Raw genomic sequence first — 21,973 nt, forward strand, 5'->3', positions numbered from 1 at the left:
GCATTCTGAAACCCCAATATTTTCTAGATGTCGTACTAGCTTTCTTCGACGAGGAGATATTGAACAGGACGTGGCAATTGAGACAGACACGCTTAGGGGCTCGCACAGGGTTCTTGGCTGGATATCGGTTGAGGAGGGACGTTTGTTCTGTCTCCTCGGGGACGGTTGAAAGATGCTCTGTACGGGATCGTGAGTGGTTGGAAGAGTATTGGAGATAAGCCCCTTTTACCACAAGTCCCTATTTCTCACCATGGAAACAGACATAGATACCTTGCCAGCAGAGCATCGGGAGAACTAGCCGCTATCAGGCTCAGGTGCAAAACTATTTGGTCACTTTATGCCAGTTTAGACCAGCAGTTAGGCTAATTTACAAAACCCCTATGTCTTAGAGGACAATTCCATGTTGCCGAGTAGGTTGCCAGCTGTCCTGCCTCAGACATACCAGACAAGACACCAGCTCTCCGACACATCATCGCGGAACTACCGAAGCAGAGTACAATAGGAGTTGAGACAAAATATGGACGATCTATCGTCCAAATGATTCATTATGTGATCAGGTCTTAAACCCCTATTCAAATCTATATTTTCCACGCTCCTGTCACCAAGACACTCTATCTGTGCATCACGCCCCTGCAACAGCCTTTGCCATAACCCTCATCCCCTTATCAAACTCCGCCTTCACGGAAGTCACCTCCGCAAGCTCCTTCAAAACACCCCCTCGCCACCAAGAATACCACTCCGCAACCTCTCCCAAATCAACCTCATCACGCGACAACCACTCGACCAATATTCTGTGCCACATGGGAAACATGTGCTGCATGAGAACCTCGGCGACGACTCTCCGGCCAAGAATGTACCGCCAGTCCAGAATACCCGTAAGGACGGGCAACGTGGGTTCTTGGTCTGAGGGCTCGACGGTGAAGTTTCGGCTGAGATATTTGCCCATTGACGGCAAGACGTGGGACATGACGAGCGGTCGCCATTGATCGCCCAAAACACCCTTCCAGTCTTTGAGACCTGGTAACTCGCCCTTCTTGAACTCCCACACGTCGATGAGTTGTCTGAATTTTCGTCTTACATCTGCCACGAGGCCTGTGCCCTTGGGGTCGAGGTGGTAGGATGGTAGGTATTGAAGCCATGGGAAGAGCCAGACGTGTGGGAGACGGTGGCTTTGGCGTCTGGATTTGGGGTTCCAGTCTGAAACGGCTGTTTCTAATTTTCGAACAATGTTATCGATGAATTGCGCGCGGACAAATGTTGGTAGAAGATCGTGCCAAGATTCCATGATGGTGAGCATTGGAGTTGGGTCCAGAACTTCCCACGAGCGGACTGCGGCGAGAGCTTTGGGTAACCAGTTCTTGTACATCATACTTTCGTACGGTGTTGTGGCCTTGTGATGGCGGCGGTAGATGTCGTCTGCTTCAACCGATAAAGAATCCCACTTGCCGACCGTCTTGCCATCCGAGGTCGCTGGCATAAGCAGCGGTAGTAGTTCCTTGAGTCCTGAAGCGAATCGTGTAGGTTCTTGGAGAATATCCCAGTCTGCCTCTCGAAGGAATGGATGGATGGCTGCAACAGCGATGTCGGCGATCTCTGATGTCGTAGCCTTGAGCTCAAGTGCCTTGTGTAGACACGCAATAAGCTGGTCCCAATCGCCGGTCACAAGCTCACCACTGACCAATTCGGAAAAGACCTGTAACCTTTCAAAGTCTGATCGCAAATCGTCCATCTCTTGTTCCTTCTCCTTGAGCTCCAAATCAATCCACGTCTTTCTCTCTTGTAGACTCTTCCACTCGTCGGAAAAGGCCAACAAATCCGCCTGCGCTCTCTTGACAAGCTTCCTCGCCTCGATGACTTCTGTGGACTCTGGTGTAGCGGTTCCTGTCGTAGGTGTCATAATGCCGCTCGTTGACGTGAGCATCTTACTGCCCGGGCCTGTCATGTCAAGAATAGGAGCAAATGCATCTGGGATGTGAAGACCGGGCGCAGTAGCCTTAAGCTCCTCTGCTGTAAGATATTTCGGCTTCTGTCGTCGTGGTGTACTCGTAGCGCTGTCGAATGCACCTCCCAGGGACTTCTTCTTTGCCCTCTTGCGCTTCTTCTTCTCTTCCTCGTCCGAATCCACCACTTTCTCTCCTCGCATTTCGGCCTGTCTCTTCTCCTCCTTCCGTTCCTGTTCAGACTTCTCCTTCACGGCACCCAGACCGATACCCTGCGGTCGGAGGTTCGCTTCGATAATGACATTTCGACCCTGGCCTTCTTTACCAAGACCTTGACCCTCTTGGTAACCCATCTTGGCCATCATTCGGGCTCCAAAAGACTTAGGATTCGTCTTGCCCTTTGCGCCGAAAGCACTCGGTTGTGGTTTGTTACGTGGCGTCGGGGAGCCATCATCGCGCGGGGTCTTGAGAACGGGGTCTTTTGCTGATGAGGGAACAAAGCCCATGCCGAGAGGGTTCTTTCCATCGAATCGGGTTCGGAAGGCTGGTCGGGATGGTGCTTCGGCGCTTGCGCTTCGACTTGAATCTTGAGTATTGTTCTGCGCGAAACCGCGTGCACCTGCGAAGCCGAGTCCTATTCCACGAGTATTCCCTTCTTCCTCCTCATCCTCCTCGTCTTCGTCTTGATCCATCGCACTTCCCAACATTGGTCGATTATCGTCGGAGTCCTCATCGTCGTCTTCCTTTTCGTCTGCGGCAGTAGAAACAAAGTTCATGCCCTTATTTCTCAAAGTCGTCCTCTTCCATTTCCTGGCAGGACCGTCGTCCTCGCTATCGGAACCAAAGATGCCTAGCGCTGCCTTCTCCTTGTTATTACGACCCGTGCGACGTCTCTTGCGAGGGTTGAAGTCACCGAAGTCGTTGTCGGCATCGAGGCCTGGCGCAAGGTGCTCATCTTCAGATTCGGAGGCTGATGAAGAATATTCGGCTGCAGCTTTTTTCGTTAAACGCGAAGGATCAAATGATGATCCTGTTGAGCCGTTCATGGTCGCTGTTTGGTTTGTCGTGTTTCGTATATGATGATATTTTTTGGGTGCGCGAGCGCACTTGGGCAAAGATTGGAGCAAGACCTCGACGCGATAGGCGGAAGCTAAACATGACGATGTTCAAGACTGACCCACAGACAGTCAGGGCTTATCTACACGTGCTAGCTCTCTTATCGCTTTTTATCGCACGTGCACCGCCACAAGAGGCTGATAGATGGGCGTGGATCACGACTTGCCCTTCATCACATCACCAAGTTCATTCTAAACGTTCATTTAATTCATTTCACAAAGGTACTATAGGCTTAGCCTGACAAGGATCGCGCCTTTTCATTCACTAGATACACCACCAAGTTTATTGTCAACACGTTTAATTCACATCGGTAAGGTACTATAGGCTGTCGACTTCCCTCCCGCCGAACTCTCTGATCTCTATGATCATGGACTTATATAGGTGATGGCTTTGCCATCCTACAGGTACCTTCAGACTACAAGAAATTATTTGAAGAACCTGCCGCATACCCGCCATCACCCCGGTTGACCTTTCTTGTAATGGCCGGTGTCGAAAGATGTGTTAGCTGTTGGCGCATTTATGCTTGGCTCAATACAAACCATTAATACCTATCTAAGCTCCACCATTACCCCTCCATACTTTGGATTCTGCCATTTCGGTGCCAACCACTTTCGTTTCTATACTGCTTCGGAATCACTGTGTAATAAAGACTTTTCTATCTGTTAGGCATGGCCGTTAAAGACAGCTGTTACCCCTCATTACTTGCTTTAGTCTTCATGAATGGATGGATCTTGTTCATACCAAGGTTACCCTTGACCAGTCAAACGGCTTGTGGAGGCCCAACCAGATGGATCCTTCCAGCTTAAGCACGACACGTCAATGTCTCCATGGTTGCTGAGCAATTGAAAGCGAGGCGAATCATGGACATATTTCTTGCATCTTTACTTGGATGTTCTGCAAAGGGTTCATGCCACTTGAGCTTTGACCCAGAGGCTGAAAGCTGAAGATTTGCTGATGCAGTAGCTGTTGGATCTGCTCCACTTCAAAGGAATGTAGGAACCCGAAACCAGTACCTGTGGCTTGTTTCCCGTTCCTGTCAATCTGCAAGGGAGTTATATCTGGGGAAATGACAGAAAACACTAATTGTCGGTACAATAACAAGTAAATTACCTTCATGAACAAGATCTCAATTTATAGAAACATCCATGGTTATTGATGTTGATCTTTATGCGATTTGACGTCGGTCGGTGTGTGGCTGCTGTCTGTGTCTGTTTCTGGGGCAATGGCGGTAGATTGGGCGTCAATAAAGAATTGAGACCGGACCACTTGAATGACAACACACAGGGCAGCCATAAAGTACTTTGAGTCTGTGGCACATACCTATTTTATACATTCATATTTATATCTATATCCTCCCTTTCCCAATTCGACATATACATCTGTACTTTACGAATTTCACGAATACTTAACATATCCAATCTGTAGGTCCCTGAAATCCCATTTCCCTCCCGTCCCCCGTATTCTGGCCCTGTCCAAGGTTCATTTCCAGGCCTGTCAAACCCCTGTTGAATCAGGTGACAGGCGCTTGTTGACTTTCCCCTCCAAAAATCCATCAAACAAGTCAAGAACCCTTCAGCCCAAACAACAAGGATCCAGGAACAAATAAGAAGTCACTTGCCTTGCTTGTTTTGCGGGTGCATTCTTGTTTCGAGTTCGTCGCCATTGTTGCGCATCCTTCCTTCCGTCTTTGAATCAGAGTAATTGGCATCACTGACATTGCGCCGTCTTTTACAGAAAGAACAACGCATCTGCTTTGTTTCCTCCTTTGACATACGCGACAACCACCAAACCTTTTCCCTCTTGATACCCGTCACTCTACTCTTCGCTTCTTCTCGGTATGTTCTGCGAAGCTTTCCAACATCATAAGGCCGGATTCACTCTTATAGAGTATTCTGCGCGCCCATGGCATCTGGAGCCCAAATAGCCTTATGATGGATCCCCAAAAGCGCTCCGGCCTGATTCATAAGCTAATTACCCGCTTAGTACAATTTTTTAAACCCAAGAAACGACATCATACACTCGAAAGATACCCCGTCTCGAGCTCTCCCCAATACCAATTCTCCGACGATATTATAATCATGGCCGAGGAAGAGGATTTTAGCTCCATTCCCTTGCCCGACCGCTTCACACACAAGGTCTGGAAGGTCAGAAAAGCAGCATACGAAGAAGCTACCAAGCAATTTGAGAAGTCCCCTGACGAGTCGGATCCCTGTTTCCGACCGTTCCTGAACGACGCAGGCCTTTGGAATAAGGCTGTTCTCGACTCAAATGTTGCTGCTCAGCAAGAAGCCGTTACCGCCTTGTGCGCCTTTCTCAAATATGGTGGAAGAGACTGCTGTTTAAGGACGCGGGGCCAGACCATCACCCCCATGGTCGAGAAGTGTCTTTCCTCCACCCGAGCCGCCATCAAGCAAAATTCCATCGAAGCTCTGCTACTCTACATCGAGCTGGATGTTGCTGGACCCGTCATTGAGGAAATGCTTCCTGGGTTGAACAACAAGGTCCCCAAGAACGTTGCTGCGACTCTAAACGCCCTCACACAGATCTTCCACAACTATGGCTGCAAGGTCGTCGACCCGAAACCTGTGCTCAAAGCGCTCCCCAAAGCCTTTGGTGCTGCCGACAAGAACATCCGTGCTGAGGCCACAAACCTGACAGTCGAGCTTTACAGATGGTTGAGGGAGGCTATGAAGCCCATGTTCTGGGGCGAGCTTAAGCCTACCCAGCAAACTGATTTGGAAGCACAGTTCGAGAAGATCAAGGCCGAGGGCGCCCCCAAGCAAGAACGTCTGCTCCGATCGCAACAAGAGGCTTTGGCCGCTGCTCCCGAAGGAGGCGATGAAGGCGAGGAGGGCGGAGAAGAGGGCGGAGAAGTTGAAGAAATGGATGCTTTCGATCTAGCCGAGCCTCAAGATGTTAGCAAGAAGATTCCACCCAACTTTAGCGATCAGCTCGCCTCTTCGAAGTGGAAGGACCGAAAAGAAGCTGTCGACGCCCTCCACTCGGCACTCAACGTCCCTCGAATCAAGGAAACCGATTTCAACGAAGTCTGCCGTGGTTTGGCCAAGTGCATGAAGGACGCCAACGTTGCTGTTGTTACCCAAGCCGCTCTATGCATTGAACTTCTCGCAAAGGGTCTTCGCCAGGGCTTTGCCAAGTACCGCGCCACCGTTATGCAGCCCATCATGGACCGCCTCAAGGAGAAGAAGGCCGCAGTGGCAGATGCCCTTGGCGCCGCTCTCGACGCTACCTTTGCCTCTACCAGCTTGTCTGAGTGTATGGAGGATATCATTGCTTACTTGAGCAACAAGAACCCCCAAGTCAAGGAGGGTACCATGAAGTTCTTTGTTCGCTGCCTGCGAACAACACGAGATGTGCCCAGCAAGCCCGAACAAGCTACTATTGTTGAAGCTGGTAAGAAGCTTCTGTCCGAGTCAAGCGCGTCTCTTCGTGATGGTGGTGCCGAGATTCTTGGTACCCTCATGAAGATCATTGGTGAACGTGCTATGACGGCCAACCTCGAGGGACTGGACGACATTCGCAAGAACAAGATTAAGGAGTATTTTGACGCCGCCGAAGTCAAGGCCAAGGAGAAGCCTAAGCCCAAGGCTGCTCCTCCACCCAAGGCCGCCCCCGCGAAGAAGGTTATGGGTGGAAAGAAACCCGTTGCCAAGAAGGCTGCTCCCGCTGCTGCTGCTCCTGTGATGCCCGACGACACCCCTCTCGCTCCTCAGCCTACTCCCCGAGCGGCCCCTGGCAAGCTTGCGAAGCCTGGTCTTGGTGGATTGAGGAAGAAGACAATTGGTGCCCCTCCCGGCTCTCCTCGTCGCGCCCCCGCAGCACCTGTTATGCCCGACGACGACGACGACGAACCAGCGCCTGCTCCTCCACCTCAGCCTCGCATGGGACTCTCTCGTGGTCTTGCTGGACGCTCTCTCGCCAAGCCTGCCGCACCCTCACCTCCAGTCGAACCAGCCTCGCCACCACCATCCAGTGGTCTCACTGCTGTGGAACGAGCCGAGATTGAGGAACTTCGAGCTGCCAACGACCGACTCACCCGTCAAGTTGACGAGATGCGACAAGAACGTAGCAAGTTCATGTCGGAGATTCAGGAACTTAAGAACCAGAACGCTGGTTTGATCGAAGATCACACTCGCGACGTGTTGAGCATCAAGGCCAAGGAGACTCAACTGGTTCGCGCGCGAAGTGATGCAGAGGCTACCGAGCAGACCAATGACCGCTTGAGACGCGAACTGGAAAGACTTAAGAAGGCTTTGAGTACCGCCGAAAGATTCGAAGGCTCGGGAAGTGGCATGCACAGCCCTCGCCTTGCTTCACCCACGAACGAAGACGTCTACAGAGATCACGGACCACCATCAGTCAGCCGCCATAGAATGAGCATTGCTAGTAGCATGTCCGAAGAGAAGGAAAACGGAGAGGCAATGGCACCTCCTCGTAACAAGTTCAGTCCCGAGATGCGATACGCTGGTAGCGCAAGCTCATCTGGTCGTGGATCCCCGGCTCGAGGTTTTAGAAGTTCCCGACCCTACGGTGACGAAGACCATATACCAGCTCCCTCCCAACGCCCGATGTCATCACTCCCTCAACCCACAGGCAATGGCGCTGAGAGTTGGAGGAGAGCAGCTGAGGTGACGAGTCAATTGAAGGCCCGAATTGAACAGATGAAGGTATGTTGATGTCTTTCTTTCGTTTGCACACGCAACTAACAAACTTGCAGGCCAAACAAGGACTCGCTCGACCTTAGAATTGTCAGAAACACATTCAGCAATGATTGTTTGGTACAGTACTTTTAATGATGATGATTTTTGGGGTTCATCGCGGAAAAAAGCTGGATGGGTATACCTGGGACAGAAAGAGACGGTCCCGGTCCGGTTGCATCTTGATGGTGTTGGAACTTGTATCACCATCTCCTTTGCTTTCGCTTCAAGGGGTCTGATAGAATTATAAATGGGCTACAGCTGTTGGGATTGTAGGAGCAATACCCACGGCGGGTCAGAGATACCAGTTGTTTAATGCATGAAGTTGATGATTTCTATTCACTTGTATGTCCGAGTATCTGATGTCTGTTCACTTGCATGTCACCTGAAGCATTGGTTGTCTTGTTTGGACATCAATTCATTAACTAACGGAAGAAAAGTACAAATCCCACAACTCCGTGATCGCTAGCGCTCATGCTGATCTTGCGTAGTCTTTGTGACTGCAAGTTACTCCTTGTCTTCCTTCTCGTCCTTTGACTCGTCCTTGGAGTCATCCTTCTCCTCGGACTTGTCGTCCTTCTTCTCAGACTTATCGTCCTTCTTCTCAGACTTATCGTCCTTCTTCTCAGACTTATCGTCCTTCTTCTCAGACTTATCATCCTTCTTATCCTCGGACTTATCATCCTTCTTTTCTTCGGACTTGTCGTCCTTCTTCTCTTCCTTGCCGGACTTTTGCTCGGAGTCCTTCTTCTCAGAGTCACCCTCCTTCTTATCGGATGATTCCTCCTTGGGCTTCTCGTCCTTGCCCTCGTCCTTGGACTCGGCCTTCTTGTCATCGTCCTTAGACTCAGACTCCTTGTCCTTGGACTCAGATTTCTTCTCGTCTCCCTTTGACTCGGACTCGGACTTCTTACCCTCATCCTTGTTCTCGCTCTTCTCCTCCTTCTTGTCACTCTTCTCCTCAGAAGCCTTGGCCTTATCATCACCCTTCTTCTCCTTGTTACCACCCTTCTTACCCTTCTTCTTCTCCTCTTCCTTCTTCTTCTTTTCTTCCTCCTTCCTCTTCTTCTCTTCCTCAGCCTCCTTCTTGCGTCGACGCTGCTTCTCCTCCTCCTCTAGCTTCTCCCAGTTGGTCTCATGGTCTGCGATTCCGCTTCGGGCAAAGTTGTCGCTCAGACCCTTCGCGGTAATAGCATCACCCTGCTTGATCTTGGCGCGACCGATCAAAGAGATGAAGATTGCCAAACCGACCATGGCTGTGAGGAGGAAGCGGTAGGAGCCGTACCAGCGGGGTGCCCAGCCCTTGGTCGCGGCGCGAGAGTCGGCGAAGTAGAGAGCGACAAAGGCCATGAATTGGGTTGTCAGGGCGTACTCGACGGGGAGCATGACAGTAGGCCAGGCGACGACTGAGGCGGCGAGACCCATGCCGTAACGGAAGCGGGTTCGTTCATGGAGAGGTTGCTTCTCAGCGTATTCGAGACCCTGACGTATATGTTAGTCCGATACACAGAAGTTTGAGCCAATGCGACTTACCCAGTGGATAGCACCAAGGAAGGAGATGATCACAGCACCGTATCCGAGCTGGAGAGGCTCGAGGAGGCTCAGGTAGTACTTGGCCGTCTCGTGGTCGACCATGATGGCGTCGTAAAAGGCATTGCCTGTGGGAATCGGTTTGTTCAAGTCCCAAGCGAGGAAAACTGTGGAAAGCGAGGTTCCCAGGTAAGGAAGGGTGCCGGCGAGACCGAGAATGCGCGACTCGCGGGGTACGTTTGTGAATGTGAATGTGTCTTTCACGATGCCCTACAACTTGTTAGAGACCTCTCTCTTGTTTCTTGCGGTTAGTAGAAGCTTACAATATCGTGCTTAAGCTCGCTACCCATGTCCTCATCAGCGCTGGTAGAACCCTGAGCTGCAGTTGAGGTGTTGGCCGTTGTGCTCGAGGTAGAAACATGCTTGGGATCGGATTGGAGAAGTTCCTCTCCACGTTTGCGCTCAGCTTCATAGTCAATTGGCTGCTTAGGAGGAGGAGGATTCTCAGAGTCGGATTTGTCGGATTTGCTGGAGTAGACGGCGCGTTGTTGGCGCAGGAGAGGCGCAATTGATGAGCGGGGGAGAGAAGCTCTGGGGGAAGCTCTCGCGGCGAGTTGCCAGAGGGGACGAGAGGTGGTACGGAACATGATGGGCAAATGCAACAGGCTGATGCTTTAGTCAATGATTATCGAGGAGGAGAAATTAAAGAGGGAAATGGAATGGAAGCTAAGAAAGTGAAATATTATAACATTGAGTTCTATGGACCATGGAATCTTCCTCAGCAGCTTCCAAGATCTGGATCAAGATCATGGGAATAATTCTACGACCTACGTAATGGCTGGAGAATTCGTACCTGGATACAGTAGAGGGAAACAGTACGGAATACAGGTGCCGATACTCTGTCGCACATCAAACAGTAACTGGCACTATCCCCGTTCGGCTGTGTGTTTACTCTGTCACGTCTAGACTACATCATCGCGATCCAATATGAAGCTATGTCGTGACGTCATGAAGCTGCTCTCTCTTGATCTAAAGTGTTTCTGGCTGAACACCACCAACATGACTGACACTTTAATTAACGTTGGAGAATATCGTTCCTAAACCGGCATTTGAGTAGCGTCAAGAATGTTAAGCTCTTGAGTGCCAATAAAATAGTCATGATATTATTTACTAGACTTTAGTACCTGACGATGCCAATGCTGCGGGAATGGCTGCCGTTCATGGGCTCCACTTGAGAATTGCCCTGTGCTTTGATGTGCTCCAGGTCTGTCAGCTCCGGCTGGGCATGGACTCCAGGGAGGACTCCAACGCAGGACTTCCACAGTATTGAATTTAAGAAAACACAGTCATTGTGCTTTAGCAGATTTTAATAGATTAGTATTCTAATACTTTATTTTTTAATGCCCGATCTTGTATCCGTACCTGAAGGATAAAGCTCCTGCTTCAGTTGGAACGTAAAGCTGAAAGCCACTGGTACTTTCCAACTCAATTCGGTACCTGATCCTCAACCGGCTGCTTCCGCAAATAGCAAGTACCTCCAACACCGTCGTCATACACGCCACACCATTCCCCAGGCAGCTTCCCACTTTTTGCTTTGCTCCGGCGAGGTGCGTCACTCACTCAGAAGACGACACGACCTGGTGGAATCCACCTTTCCACCATCACCGCAAACTCGCCCGTTTCTTTTATTCAAGAGGCATAATCGATAATACCCTCATCCACTTTTTCCCTCTTCCCTCACTTCCCTATCATCAGGGATACCCTACCTTTCGTATCTACAGCTTCGACTGTAACCCCGCTCTGAAATCGTCTTCGACGTGAGCATACGATTCACCGATCGAGCCTCGCATGGCACAATAATCCCCGCCGACAAATGACTTCCCGATAAACCAAATCAACAAGAACTACTCACTAATTCCCCGGCCCGGGTTACGGCCACAATACCGCCAGAATGCTCGAAGGCCTCGTCGCTGGCCTGCTCAACCGCTTCCTGGGCATGTACGTTAAGAACTTTGACCCTGCCCAGCTCAAAGTCGGTATCTGGTCGGGCGATGTCAAGCTACGCAATCTCGAGCTTCGCCGCGAGGCACTCGATCAGCTCAAGCTTCCCATCAATGTCATGGAAGGTCACTTGGGCGAGCTGACTCTTGTCATTCCCTGGTCCAACCTGCGCGGCGCTCCTGTCAAGGTCTTTATTCAAGATGTCTTTCTGCTCGCCAGCCCAAAGGAAGAAGCCGCATACGATCAAGACGAGGAGGACCGAAGGAAACAGCGCCTCAAGATGGAGAAGCTAGATAGTGCTGAGTTGCTCAAGGAGAGGAACCAAGAAGGTCTCAGCCAGGAGGAGCAAAAGAAGAGTCAGAGCTTTACACAAAGTTTAACGACCAAGATCGTCGATAACCTCCAAGTCACGGTCAAGAACATACACATCCGATACGAGGACTCTATCTCGGCACCAGGGCACCCATTCTCTCTTGGTGTTACGCTCGAGGAGTTCAGCGCTGTCAGTACCGATGGCCAGTGGAAGCCCACCTTTGTCCAAGACTCAAATACCGTCACCCACAAGCTGGCGACTCTCGGTGCACTAGCTGTGTACTGGAATACCGATTCAGATCTTTTCGGAACAGGTCGAGAAGCGTCAGCCTCCTCCAAGGAGGTTATGCCACACGATGAAGTGGTCGCCAAGTTCAGAAACATGATTGGAAAGGACGCGCAAGAGAATTCCAACCATCAGTTCATCTTGAAGCCTGTCAACGGCCAAGCCAAGATCGAGCTCGACAAGTCGGGTGACATCATGGTACCCAAGTTCAAAGCTAACCTATTGTTTGAAGAGATCGGTGTTGTTCTCGATGACGACCAATACCGAGATGCTTTGATGATGGTCGACTTGTTCCACTACTTTATCCGACACCAGGAGTACAAGAGACTGCAACCGAAGGGCGTCCGGCCCAAGGAAGATCCTCGTGCTTGGTTGGAGTTTGCGGGTAATGCTGTGCTTTCTAAGATCCATGAACGCAACCGCAAATGGTCGTGGGATTACTTCCGTGAGCGACGCGACGACCGAAAACGATACATCGAGTTGTTCAAGAAGAGAAAGCAGGGTCACCAAATGTCGACTGAAGAAACGGACGACATTAATAGTCTCGAGTGGAAGCTGACATACGAAGACCTACGATTCTGGCGATCTCTCGCTCGCAACCAACTCAAGAAGGAAAATGCCGAAGCTCTCAAGAATCAACCACAACAACCCCAACAGCAGCAAGGTTGGATATCGTGGGTGTGGGGTTCTAAGCCTCAAGAAACGATTGAGCATAATGAAGAGAACACACAGATGACTGAAGAGCAACGACAAGAGCTGTACGAGGCCATCGATTGGGACGAAAAGAATGCCATCGCGGACGAAGTCGATGTTCCTCGTGAGGCAATAAAAATGTGCATCGAAGCATCTCTCAGCACTGGTAGCTTTACATTGAAGAAGAGCCCCCATGACAACGCCGCGGATCTTCTCAGTCTGCACTTCGATGTGTTCAAGGCTAAGGCGTTGCAACGTAAGGATTCGATGCTTGCGAATGTCAGTCTTGGCGGACTTCGTGTCAATGATGGCACCACACCTGACTCTGTCTACCCCGAAATTGTGCGAGTCAAGGATTCGCCTACCAACAAGCAGCGCAAGCGACTGTCGCTGGCCGAACTCGAGCAACCCGAGGAAGACCCCTTCTTCCAGTTCGAATTTGAGCAGAACCCGATCGAGCGGGAGGGTGACATCGCTGTTGTCGGAAAGATGAAGCCTCTTGAGGTTATCTGGAACCCCAACTTTGTCGTTGGCATCGCCGACTTCTTCCGACCTCCCGAGAGACACATGGAGTCTATTACTGCTCTCATGGAGAGTGCTGGCGCTACTGTCGAGAGCATTCGTGAGCAGACTCGAGCAGGTCTTGAGTTTGCCCTGGAGGAGCACAAGACCATCAATGCCGAGTTGGATCTTCAAGCACCTCTCATTATTGTTCCTGTTAGCATCACCACCGAGAACTCGACATGTCTTATTGTAGATGCAGGTCACATTCACGTCAACAGTGAGCTCGTCGACCAAGGCACAATGAAGGAGATCCAAAATAAACAAAAGCAGCAATACAGCGAAGAAGATCTCAAGAAACTTGAGTCGGTCATGTACGACAAGTTTATCGTCAAGCTCACATCGACTCAAGTCCTCATCGGACCCTCTGTCGAGGAGACCAAGGCCCAGTTGATTGAAAAGAGCGACGAGGCTCATCTTCATGTTGTTGAACAGATCAATGTCGACTTTGTTGTCGAAACCTCCATTCTACCAAAGGCGCCCAACTTGACCAAGTTCAAGGTTTCGGGTCATCTACCAATGCTTCACGCTACAGTGTCCGACACCAAGTATAAGAACCTGATGAAGGTCATCGATGTGGCCATTCCCAAGTTTGGTAATACATCGGCGGAGAGGATTGAGCAACATAAGGAAGCATCTCGTCCTCGTCTCAAGAGCAACTCATCCAATAGATCTAGGAGAAAGTCTCAGCGCGAGCGAAGACAGTCTACGCCTTTCCCATTCATGCAGTCTGAGACTGCAGTCGTGCTCGATGATATGGACGAGGATGATGACGACTTCGAAGACGCAGATGACGGAGGTGACTCGGATCAACTCAAGGTCCAACAGCGCATTTTCGAGTTCAAGTTCAAGGTTGATACCTTGAAAGGTTCTCTTTACCGAAGCGATCCTGATGGACAGAAGCCCGACTCATTACTGGTTGAGCTTGTTGCTGAGCGGTTCGACTTGGAGTTCTACACGAGACCCTTTGACATGGTTGCCGATGTCTCGCTTGGCTCAGTCACGGTTGACGACTTTGTGGACAACCCCTCTGCCGAGTTCAAGTCTATCATCTCATCTGGTGATAGTGAGGATCTCAAGGAAGGTCGCAGCCTTGTCCACGTCAAATATGTCAAGGTCAACCCCGCCTCTCCCGAGTTTATGCCCGTCTATGAAGGCGTCGAGACCAACATCAACGCCGTTGTCTCTACAATTAACCTGATTGTTACTCGAAAGACATTACTTACTCTGCTCGACTTTATCCTCATCACATTCACAAACAACAACAATAACAATAACAATAACCAGTCAAACAATAACAACAAGGCGATCACAGATAGTGATGATGATGACTCCGAGAGTATTGACACCGCTGTCGCAGTTGCCAACGAACCCCAGTCAACCTCCAGCAATGGATCTATTCGAGTCAAGGTTGACCTGAAGAGTATCAGGTTGATCCTCAACAATGATGGCATTCGTCTTGCCACATTGTCATTCAACAAGGCCGACGCCGGTATCTTCCTGCGAGGCAACACAATGAGAATCTCGGCTAGACTTGGTGATCTATCCCTTGTCGACGACGTCAACCTTGGTGTCTCTGAGGATTCCCATCTTCGAAAGCTTGTCACCATCCAAGGAGACGATCTTGCTGACTTCCGCTACGAGACCTTTGACTCCAGCAACCCCAAGGCATACCCAGGATACGACAGCTCAGTCTTCCTCCGTGCTGGTTCCGTCAAGGTGAACTTTGTTGAGGAGCCATTCCGCAAGATTGTTGACTTCTTGGTCAAGTTCGGAAAGATGCAGGCTCTGTACAATGCTGCGCGACAGGCTGCCATGAACCAAGCCAACCAGCTGCAGCAGAGCCCCAGTCGCTTCAAGTTCGATGTTGTTGTCAACACTCCAATTGTTGTCTTCCCTCGTGTGCAGCAGCCGGGACAAGTTGAGCGAGATGTCATCACAGCCTACCTTGGTGAGATCTATGCTCAGAACAAGTTCACCCCTCTTGACGACAGCGAGAACTCCGACATTGCTATGAAGCTTTCAGCTGGTATCCGCAACATCAAACTCACCTCGGACTTCCACTACCCAGGAGGACGTTCAGAAGAGCTGGAGATGATTGATCATGTCGACCTTGGCTTCAATATAACATACGCCGAGCACAAGAATGGCGTCAAGAGACCCGAGACTGAGATTGAAGGAACAATGTCCGATTTCAACCTGCGACTTACACAATACCAAGTCAAGTTCCTCTTGGAGATCTCGAAGTCGGTGCCTGCAGCATTTGCTGGTGAGGGTGGCGACCACGAGGAGGAGGCTGCCAAGGCTGTCGACGAAGGCACCTTGCAGCGCGCTAAAACCTTCAACTCCGAAGACAAATCTGCTGACGAGAAGACATTGGTTGACCTTGGCCCTGAACTTGGCTCTCTTGGTCAAGAGTGGACTAAGCTTGATCTCGTTTTCAGTGTCAACACTATTGGTCTTGAATTGATCAACGCACAAGAAGATGAGCCTGTTGAAGATAGCGCCAAGTCTAGCCTGTCCCGATTCTCACTTGACGACACCAAGATCAAGACAAGGATGCTTTCAGATAGTTCGCTGGAGGCAGAGCTGCTCATTCGATCATTTACAATCTACGATAGCCGACCACGCGACACCAACAAGTTCCGCCGTATCATGTCGTCGATGAACAAGGATGTGCAACAGCTTATGGCCAGTGTCACAATATCGGGTGGCAAGGAGAAGAGCTTGATTGCCATGGCCACCATCGACAGTCCTCGTGTCATCTTTGCACTTGACTACCTCTTCTCCCTTCAGAGGTTCGCGGTCGAAGCCCTCGCTGTTGATGAGAGTAGCCCCATGGACGATGAAAGTATAATGGCCGACAACACGCCCGACGAATCCGACACCGATTCCATGCAAGTCACTGTCACCGGCGGCGCTTCTCGCCCACGATCGGAAATCTCACGCCGACAAAGCGAGGATGTGTCCAAGCAGGGCGAGAAGAAGGAGGAGTCATCCATGACCATTGCGTTCCGAGTTAACCTCGTTGATGCGCAGGTCATTCTCATTGCCAATCCGTTGACATCCAGCTCCGAGGCAGTTGTACTGTCAATTCGACAAATGCTTCTCTCCAAACAGCATGCCTTGACCTTCCAGATTTCGGAAGTTGGCATGTTCTTGTGCCGAATGGACAAGTTTGAGACCTCTCGCCTACGCATCATTGACGACTTTTCGGTCCAATTGAGTATGGATGGCTCCAAGCCTCAGACTACCGACATCCACGTCGACATCGAGCCCCTTGTATTGCGACTGTCGCTGCGTGATATTCTTCTCGTCCTTCAAATTGTCAGCAAGGCGAGCGAGTTGTCTGGCAACGAGCCAAAGCAACAAGTCAAGGAAACACCCGCCGAGCAGAAGGCGCGCGAACTCCGAAACGCCGGGATGAAGCAACGATCTGCCAGCGGCCGAGGTCAGTCTACCATCGCAGGCAGAAGCAAAGTGACTGCGACCAGTCATGCTGTCACTCATGCTGCTGACACCAGGGGCGGCAAAACAGCCGAGCAAGTTGCCCAACAGAACTTTGAGACTCTGTCTGCAACAGTGGAGGGTATTCGTGTTGTGCTCATCGGCGATGTTCACGAACTTCCGATCTTGGATATTGGCATCAAGAACTTTACAGCGAGCGCCGAGAACTGGTCTTCGAACCTCAAGGCCGAGACCGCGATCGACCTTTACTCGAACGTCTACAATTTTGCCAAATCCAGCTGGGAACCTCTTCTCGAACCATGGCAAGTGGGCTTCGGTGTTGCCAAGGACCCCGTCACTGGATTGATGTCAATTGATGTTGCTTCCAAGAAGGTCTTTGACGTGACCGTCACTACAGCCTCAATTGCACTTGCTTCCAAGTCATTCCAATTCTTGACGTCCGATGAGGATGTGTTGGACAAGCCACGCGGTGTTGAAGCACCATACCGCATCAGGAACTACACTGGCTTTGATGTTCTTGTTCACTCTAAGAGTCCGACAAGCGATGAGCCTATCAACCTTCGCCTGGAGGATGGTCAGGAAGCGCCCTGGAGTTTCGAACATTGGGAGAAGATGCGTGAGAACTTGCTCACCGAGTCGAACCAGAACTACGTCTCGATTCAATTGGAAGGCAGTGGATTTGACCCCGTCAAGAATGTCAGACTCAACCGTGAGGGCGAGTACTTGTACGGCCTCCGCCCCAAGACTGATGATGTTCTCCACCGTCTCTGCGTTGATGTTGAGTTAGGCACCGACAACATCAAGTACGTGACCTTCAGGTCCCCTCTACACGTGGAGAATGCCACAGAGATTCCCGTTGAACTGGGTATCTACGACGCACAGGATGGTCATCTACTCAAGATTGAGAAGATTAACCCTGGTGATTCTCGACCTGCTCCAGTTGGTGCGGTCTTCGAGAAGCGTCTGCTTGTTCGACCTGATAGCGGCTTCGGCTACCAGTGGAGCAACGATCAGCTATACTGGAGGGACCTTCTCAAGAGACCTACCAAGCAGGTGGTCTGCAAGGGAGAGAATGGCGATCCTTTCTACTTCCAAGTTCATTCCCGTTTTGACAAGGGCAATCCATTGACAAAGTAAGTTCGTCAAATCCTATGACTACGCTGATACTAACGCATCCAGACAATACCCATACATGAAGATCAAGCTTTCGGCACCCGTGACCCTCGAGAATTTGCTGCCCTACGACTTCAAGTATCGCATATATGATAAAGCGACCAAGAAAGACTGGACCAACTTCTTGCGCAAGGGAGGTGTCAGTCCAGTCCATGTCGTGGAACTCTCGCACTTGCTACTCCTTAGTATCGATATGCAAGATACAGTGTTCAAGGCGAGCGACTTTTCCATCATCAATCCTGGAAACAACGAGGACTTCAAAAAGGAGGGCAGAATTGTCGTCAAGGATGACCAGGGACTGCCATTGCACCTCTCGCTCCACTACTTCAAGATCCCCAACAGTGGCGGTGCATTCAAGGTTACTGTCTACAGTCCTTATGTCGTCTTGAACAAGACCGGCGTGGATGTTAGGGTCCGCGCAAAGAGTTTTCTCCAGCAAGCCAAACCGGCAGCAGGTCAATTCCCTTTGATGGACACGTCGAACCAGGACCGACCCAAGGCACTACCCTTCATGTTCTCCTATGGCAATGACGACCATCGAAACCGAGCTCTTCTCAAGATTGCCGACTCGGAATGGAGCAAGCCTCAGAGTTTCGAGGCGATTGGAAGCACTACTGAGGTCGTGCTAAACTCGGCAACCAAGGACAAGGAGATCCACGTCGGCGTCACTATTGAATCGGGTCAGGGCAAGTACAAGCTCACCAAGGTTGTGACTCTTGCGCCTCGATTCGTTCTGCACAACAAGATGGACAGCGAGATTCTCGTTCGAGAGTCCAGCTCTTCTGGCTATCTGACCCTGGGCGACGGCGCCCTACAACCCTTGCACTTCATGCAAAAGTCAAAGGTCAAGCAATTGTGTCTTTGCTACCCCGGCGTCAACAACTCGTGGACAGCTCCCTTCAACATTGCGGATATAGGTACTCACTATGTCAAGATCGCCAAGGCCGGACAGCGACAGAATCTTGTCAAGGTAGAGGTTCTTATGGAGAACTCTACAGTCTTCTTGAACCTCAGTATGGAGACAAAGACTTGGCCGTACTCTGTGCGTAACGAGAGTGACATCGAGTTCATGTTCTGGCAGGCCAATCCCAACATTGACGAAGAAGGAGTCGAGGATCGCAGCGGTTGGAGACAAGTCAGATATCGTCTGCCGCCGCGAAGTGTCATGCCTTATGCATGGGACTTCCCTGCCGCCAAGTTCCGCGAGATCATCATTTCTGCTAACGGCAAGGAACGACATGTCAAGTTGGCTGAGATTGGTAACCAAATTCCAATGAAGTTTACCACGTCCACTGGAAACCAGAAGATTGTCGACATCAATGTCGCTGCCGACGGACCGAAGCAGACACTTATTCTCAGCAACTTCCGCGCCAGCAAGAGTATGTACAAGCCCAAGGCGTTGTCGCGAACCAACACTGGCCCCGAGGCTTTCGAAGTCAAGGATCAAGACACCGGTGCGACTTTCCGAGCCCAGCTCAAGTTGGCTGGTATTGGTGTTTCTCTGGTCAATGCTCAGATGAAGGAGCTTGCCTACTTAACTTTCCGAGACGTCCAACTGCGATACAGTGATTCACCACTGATCCAGACAATCTCCATGGCGATCAAATGGATTCAGATCGATAACCAGCTCTACGGTGGTATCTTCCCCATGATTCTCTACCCGACTGTCGTGCCGAAGAAGGCGCAAGAGGTGGAGGCTCACCCATCGCTCCACGCCATGGTCAGTCGTGTCAAGGATGATTCATATGGTGTGCTGTACGTCAAGTACGCCACGATTCTTCTGCAAGAAATGTCAGTTGAATTGGATGAGGACTTTGTCTTTGCTCTTCTCGACTTCACAAATGTGCCAGGCGCTAGCTGGACAGAGGTTAATGAGGGAGGCAAACTGTGCGACGAGGATCTTGACATTCCAGAGCCATCGGGCCAACCAGCTGGAACAGACATCTACTTTGAGGTCCTCAACATCCAGCCCATGCAGCTTAACCTCAGCTTTATGAGAACGGAGCGTGTCAATGCGGAGGACAAGACATCATCTCGCAACCCTATCATGTTCTTCCTCAACGTCATGACTATGGCAGTTGGAAACGTCAACGAAGCGCCGCTCAAGTTCAACGCGCTCATCTTGGACAACGTCAGGGTTACCACAGCTGTGCTCATCCAGAATTTCTCAAGCCACTACAGCCAAGAGGTCATGTACCAGATCCACAAGATTCTTGGATCCGCTGACTTCCTCGGTAACCCTGTGGGTCTGTTCAATAGCATCTCTTCTGGTGTGACGGATGTGTTCTACGAGCCGTATCAGGGGTTGATCCTGTCGGATAGGCCTGAGGAGTTTGGCTTGGGCATTGCCAAGGGTGCTGCTTCATTTGCGAAGAAGACAGTGTTTGGATTCAGCGACAGTTTCTCCAAATTTACAGGCAGTCTCAGCAAGGGACTTGCCGCAGCGTCGCTTGACAAACAATTCCAGGATCGTCGCCGTATTACAAGGGCTCGCAACAAGCCGAAGCACGCCCTGTACGGTGTTACTGCTGGTGCCAACAGCTTCCTCACCAGTGTCGCATCGGGTGTGGGCGGTCTTGCGCGCAAGCCTTTGGAAGGCGCGGAAACAGAGGGTGCTCTCGGTTTCTTCAAGGGTGTCGGTAAGGGCTTTATTGGACTGGCTACCAAGCCTGCTGTGGGAGTACTTGACATGGCCAGCAACGTCAGTGAGGGTATTCGCAACACAACGACCGTGTTTGACCAAGACGGTTTGGACCGTACACGTTACCCACGATACATCCCACAAGATGGTATCGTGCGCCCGTACAACCCCCGGGAAGCTCTCGGGCAATACTGGCTCAAGCAGGTGGACAACGGAAGATACTTTGACGAACAGTACATCGGACACTTGGAGCTTCCAAAGGAAGACATGGTGGTCATGATCACTTATGCTCGCATTTTGCTTATTAGGTCCCGACGTCTTACCAGCGAATGGGATGTGCCGTTGAAGGACGTCCAGACTATTGCTAAGGAGAGAACTGGTGTTAGTTTGTCTTTGAGAGGAGGTGCTAATGGTCCCTTCATCCCTATTGGAGAGGGCAGTGAGAGAGGATTCCTTTACAAGATGATTGGTGTGGCGGTGGAGGAGTTCAATAGGCGATTCAGAAGTGGAGAGTAAAAGGGTATACGGCGATGAGAGGTTATAAAATGCAGTTGTAATTAGTAGCACGAATGGTGTTTGGCGTTATTAATAAGAACACGAAGTATATTATAATTTCTGTGATGCAAATGTGTTCCGAGTACGGCTTTGCAGATATCCTCTCTGGATATATTATTGCCAGCGCATCTGCGTCGGGTTAGATCATGAGCATGTGCGATTTAAATTTCTGGCAATATTTCCCTGGAGAAACGTGTGATGGTGATTTTCGCGTGGCGACTTAAAGTCGAGATAAGAAGAGGCGATTGCAGATAAGACCTCGCGCGTTATTGCTGAATTTGTCGTCGTGGGCTTACATGTAAGAATAATCGACCGAGGGTCCGAGATGAGATAGCAGAGAGAAGTCGGTCGCGTGTGCATGTGAAGTCTAGCCGATTCGTGAATGAACGAGGGTCGAGATAAATAAGATTGACGAGATTAAGAGGAGCAGGAAGATTCTCGAGATTGGAGACGGTCAAGGTGTCAGGCGCGTAAAGTGCGTGATACAGTCGGGAAGTAATTATCGTAAGCCGCCAGCCATGGCAAACCCGGTACAACGGTTGGCTTGACAGATTGACAACTCAATCTAATTAACTATCGGGACAGCCCGAGATATCACGACGGAGATGGCCGATGGGAAAAGTAGAACTATATCTTATTTAGAAGGAGATATGATCGACTGTTACTTATCTGGCATGTGCCTCTTCTGCTTCTCGCTTTAGTGTGCGTGCCTAGGTAGAAGATGTTACCGGGAAAGGAGAATGAGGGTGTAGAGGACCCGTAGCGATAAACCTGGGGGGAACAAAAAGGCCGGGGAAGCTTATCGGATGCGGACAGGGGGTTTGAGAATGCAGCACGGTAGACAGTGATCCTGGGGAAATTTGTTACATAACAGAAGATGGAGAAGGGAAACAAGATTTGGGGTCACCTACTTGATTCAGTAAGAGGGCGTTATTGGCATGGTCAGCGGCGTGGCCTCAACGGGTGTGGCTTTGAAATG

At 50.6% G+C, this 21,973-nt stretch overlaps 4 protein-coding genes across 4 annotated transcripts; 2 read left to right on the top strand and 2 right to left on the bottom strand.

Moving 5' to 3' along the window:
• Positions 1-508: 508 nt before the first annotated feature.
• Positions 509-3,076, bottom strand: B0J16DRAFT_336185 (GC-rich sequence DNA-binding factor-like protein-domain-containing protein). The gene has a single exon (XM_046127172.1). The coding sequence runs from the start codon at positions 2,984-2,986 to the stop codon at positions 623-625; it is 2,364 nt and encodes a 787-aa protein (XP_045987776.1). The 5' UTR covers positions 2,987-3,076; the 3' UTR covers positions 509-622.
• A 1,748-nt stretch (positions 3,077-4,824) lies between these two features.
• B0J16DRAFT_86778 (armadillo-type protein) lies at positions 4,825-8,051 on the top strand. Its single transcript, XM_046134600.1, has 3 exons — positions 4,825-4,891; positions 5,040-7,744; positions 7,795-8,051. Exons 2-3 carry the CDS (start codon positions 5,135-5,137, stop codon positions 7,819-7,821), a joined length of 2,637 nt encoding a protein of 878 aa, XP_045987777.1. The 5' UTR covers positions 4,825-4,891; positions 5,040-5,134; the 3' UTR covers positions 7,822-8,051.
• Positions 8,052-8,137: 86 nt separating this feature from the next.
• Positions 8,138-10,053, bottom strand: B0J16DRAFT_86764 (uncharacterized protein). The gene is made up of 4 exons (XM_046134599.1): positions 9,628-10,053; positions 9,308-9,574; positions 8,410-9,256; positions 8,138-8,389 (listed from the first exon to the last, which is right to left on the bottom strand). Exons 1-4 carry the CDS (start codon positions 9,949-9,951, stop codon positions 8,385-8,387), a joined length of 1,443 nt encoding a protein of 480 aa, XP_045987778.1. The 5' UTR covers positions 9,952-10,053; the 3' UTR covers positions 8,138-8,384.
• Positions 10,054-11,134: 1,081 nt separating this feature from the next.
• On the top strand, positions 11,135-21,049 carry B0J16DRAFT_86804 (uncharacterized protein). Its single transcript, XM_046134602.1, has 2 exons — positions 11,135-17,758; positions 17,805-21,049. The coding sequence occupies exons 1-2, from the start codon at positions 11,256-11,258 to the stop codon at positions 20,953-20,955; spliced, it is 9,654 nt and encodes a 3,217-aa protein (XP_045987779.1). The 5' UTR covers positions 11,135-11,255; the 3' UTR covers positions 20,956-21,049.
• Positions 21,050-21,973: the final 924 nt, after the last annotated feature.

This window comes from Fusarium flagelliforme (genome assembly GCF_020744385.1).
Source record: "Fusarium flagelliforme strain FIESC 12 MPI-CAGE-AA-0113 chromosome Unknown B0J16scaffold_2, whole genome shotgun sequence".
NCBI classification, from domain to species: domain Eukaryota; kingdom Fungi; phylum Ascomycota; class Sordariomycetes; order Hypocreales; family Nectriaceae; genus Fusarium; species Fusarium flagelliforme.

Coding starts and splice junctions, on each gene's coding strand:
- B0J16DRAFT_86778 (XM_046134600.1), top strand. CDS start 5,135: ATGGCCGAGGAAGAGGATTTTAGCTCCATTCCCTTGCCCGACCGCTTC. Junction 7,745..7,794: donor CCCGAATTGAACAGATGAAG/GTATGTTGATGT, acceptor ACAAACTTGCAG/GCCAAACAAGGACTCGCTCG.
- B0J16DRAFT_336185 (XM_046127172.1), bottom strand. CDS start 2,986: ATGAACGGCTCAACAGGATCATCATTTGATCCTTCGCGTTTAACGAAA.
- B0J16DRAFT_86804 (XM_046134602.1), top strand. CDS start 11,256: ATGCTCGAAGGCCTCGTCGCTGGCCTGCTCAACCGCTTCCTGGGCATG. Junction 17,759..17,804: donor AAGGGCAATCCATTGACAAA/GTAAGTTCGTCA, acceptor TAACGCATCCAG/ACAATACCCATACATGAAGA.
- B0J16DRAFT_86764 (XM_046134599.1), bottom strand. CDS start 9,951: ATGTTCCGTACCACCTCTCGTCCCCTCTGGCAACTCGCCGCGAGAGCT. Junction 9,575..9,627: donor GCGAGCTTAAGCACGATATT/GTAAGCTTCTAC, acceptor AACAAGTTGTAG/GGCATCGTGAAAGACACATT. Junction 9,257..9,307: donor TCCTTGGTGCTATCCACTGG/GTAAGTCGCATT, acceptor CATATACGTCAG/GGTCTCGAATACGCTGAGAA.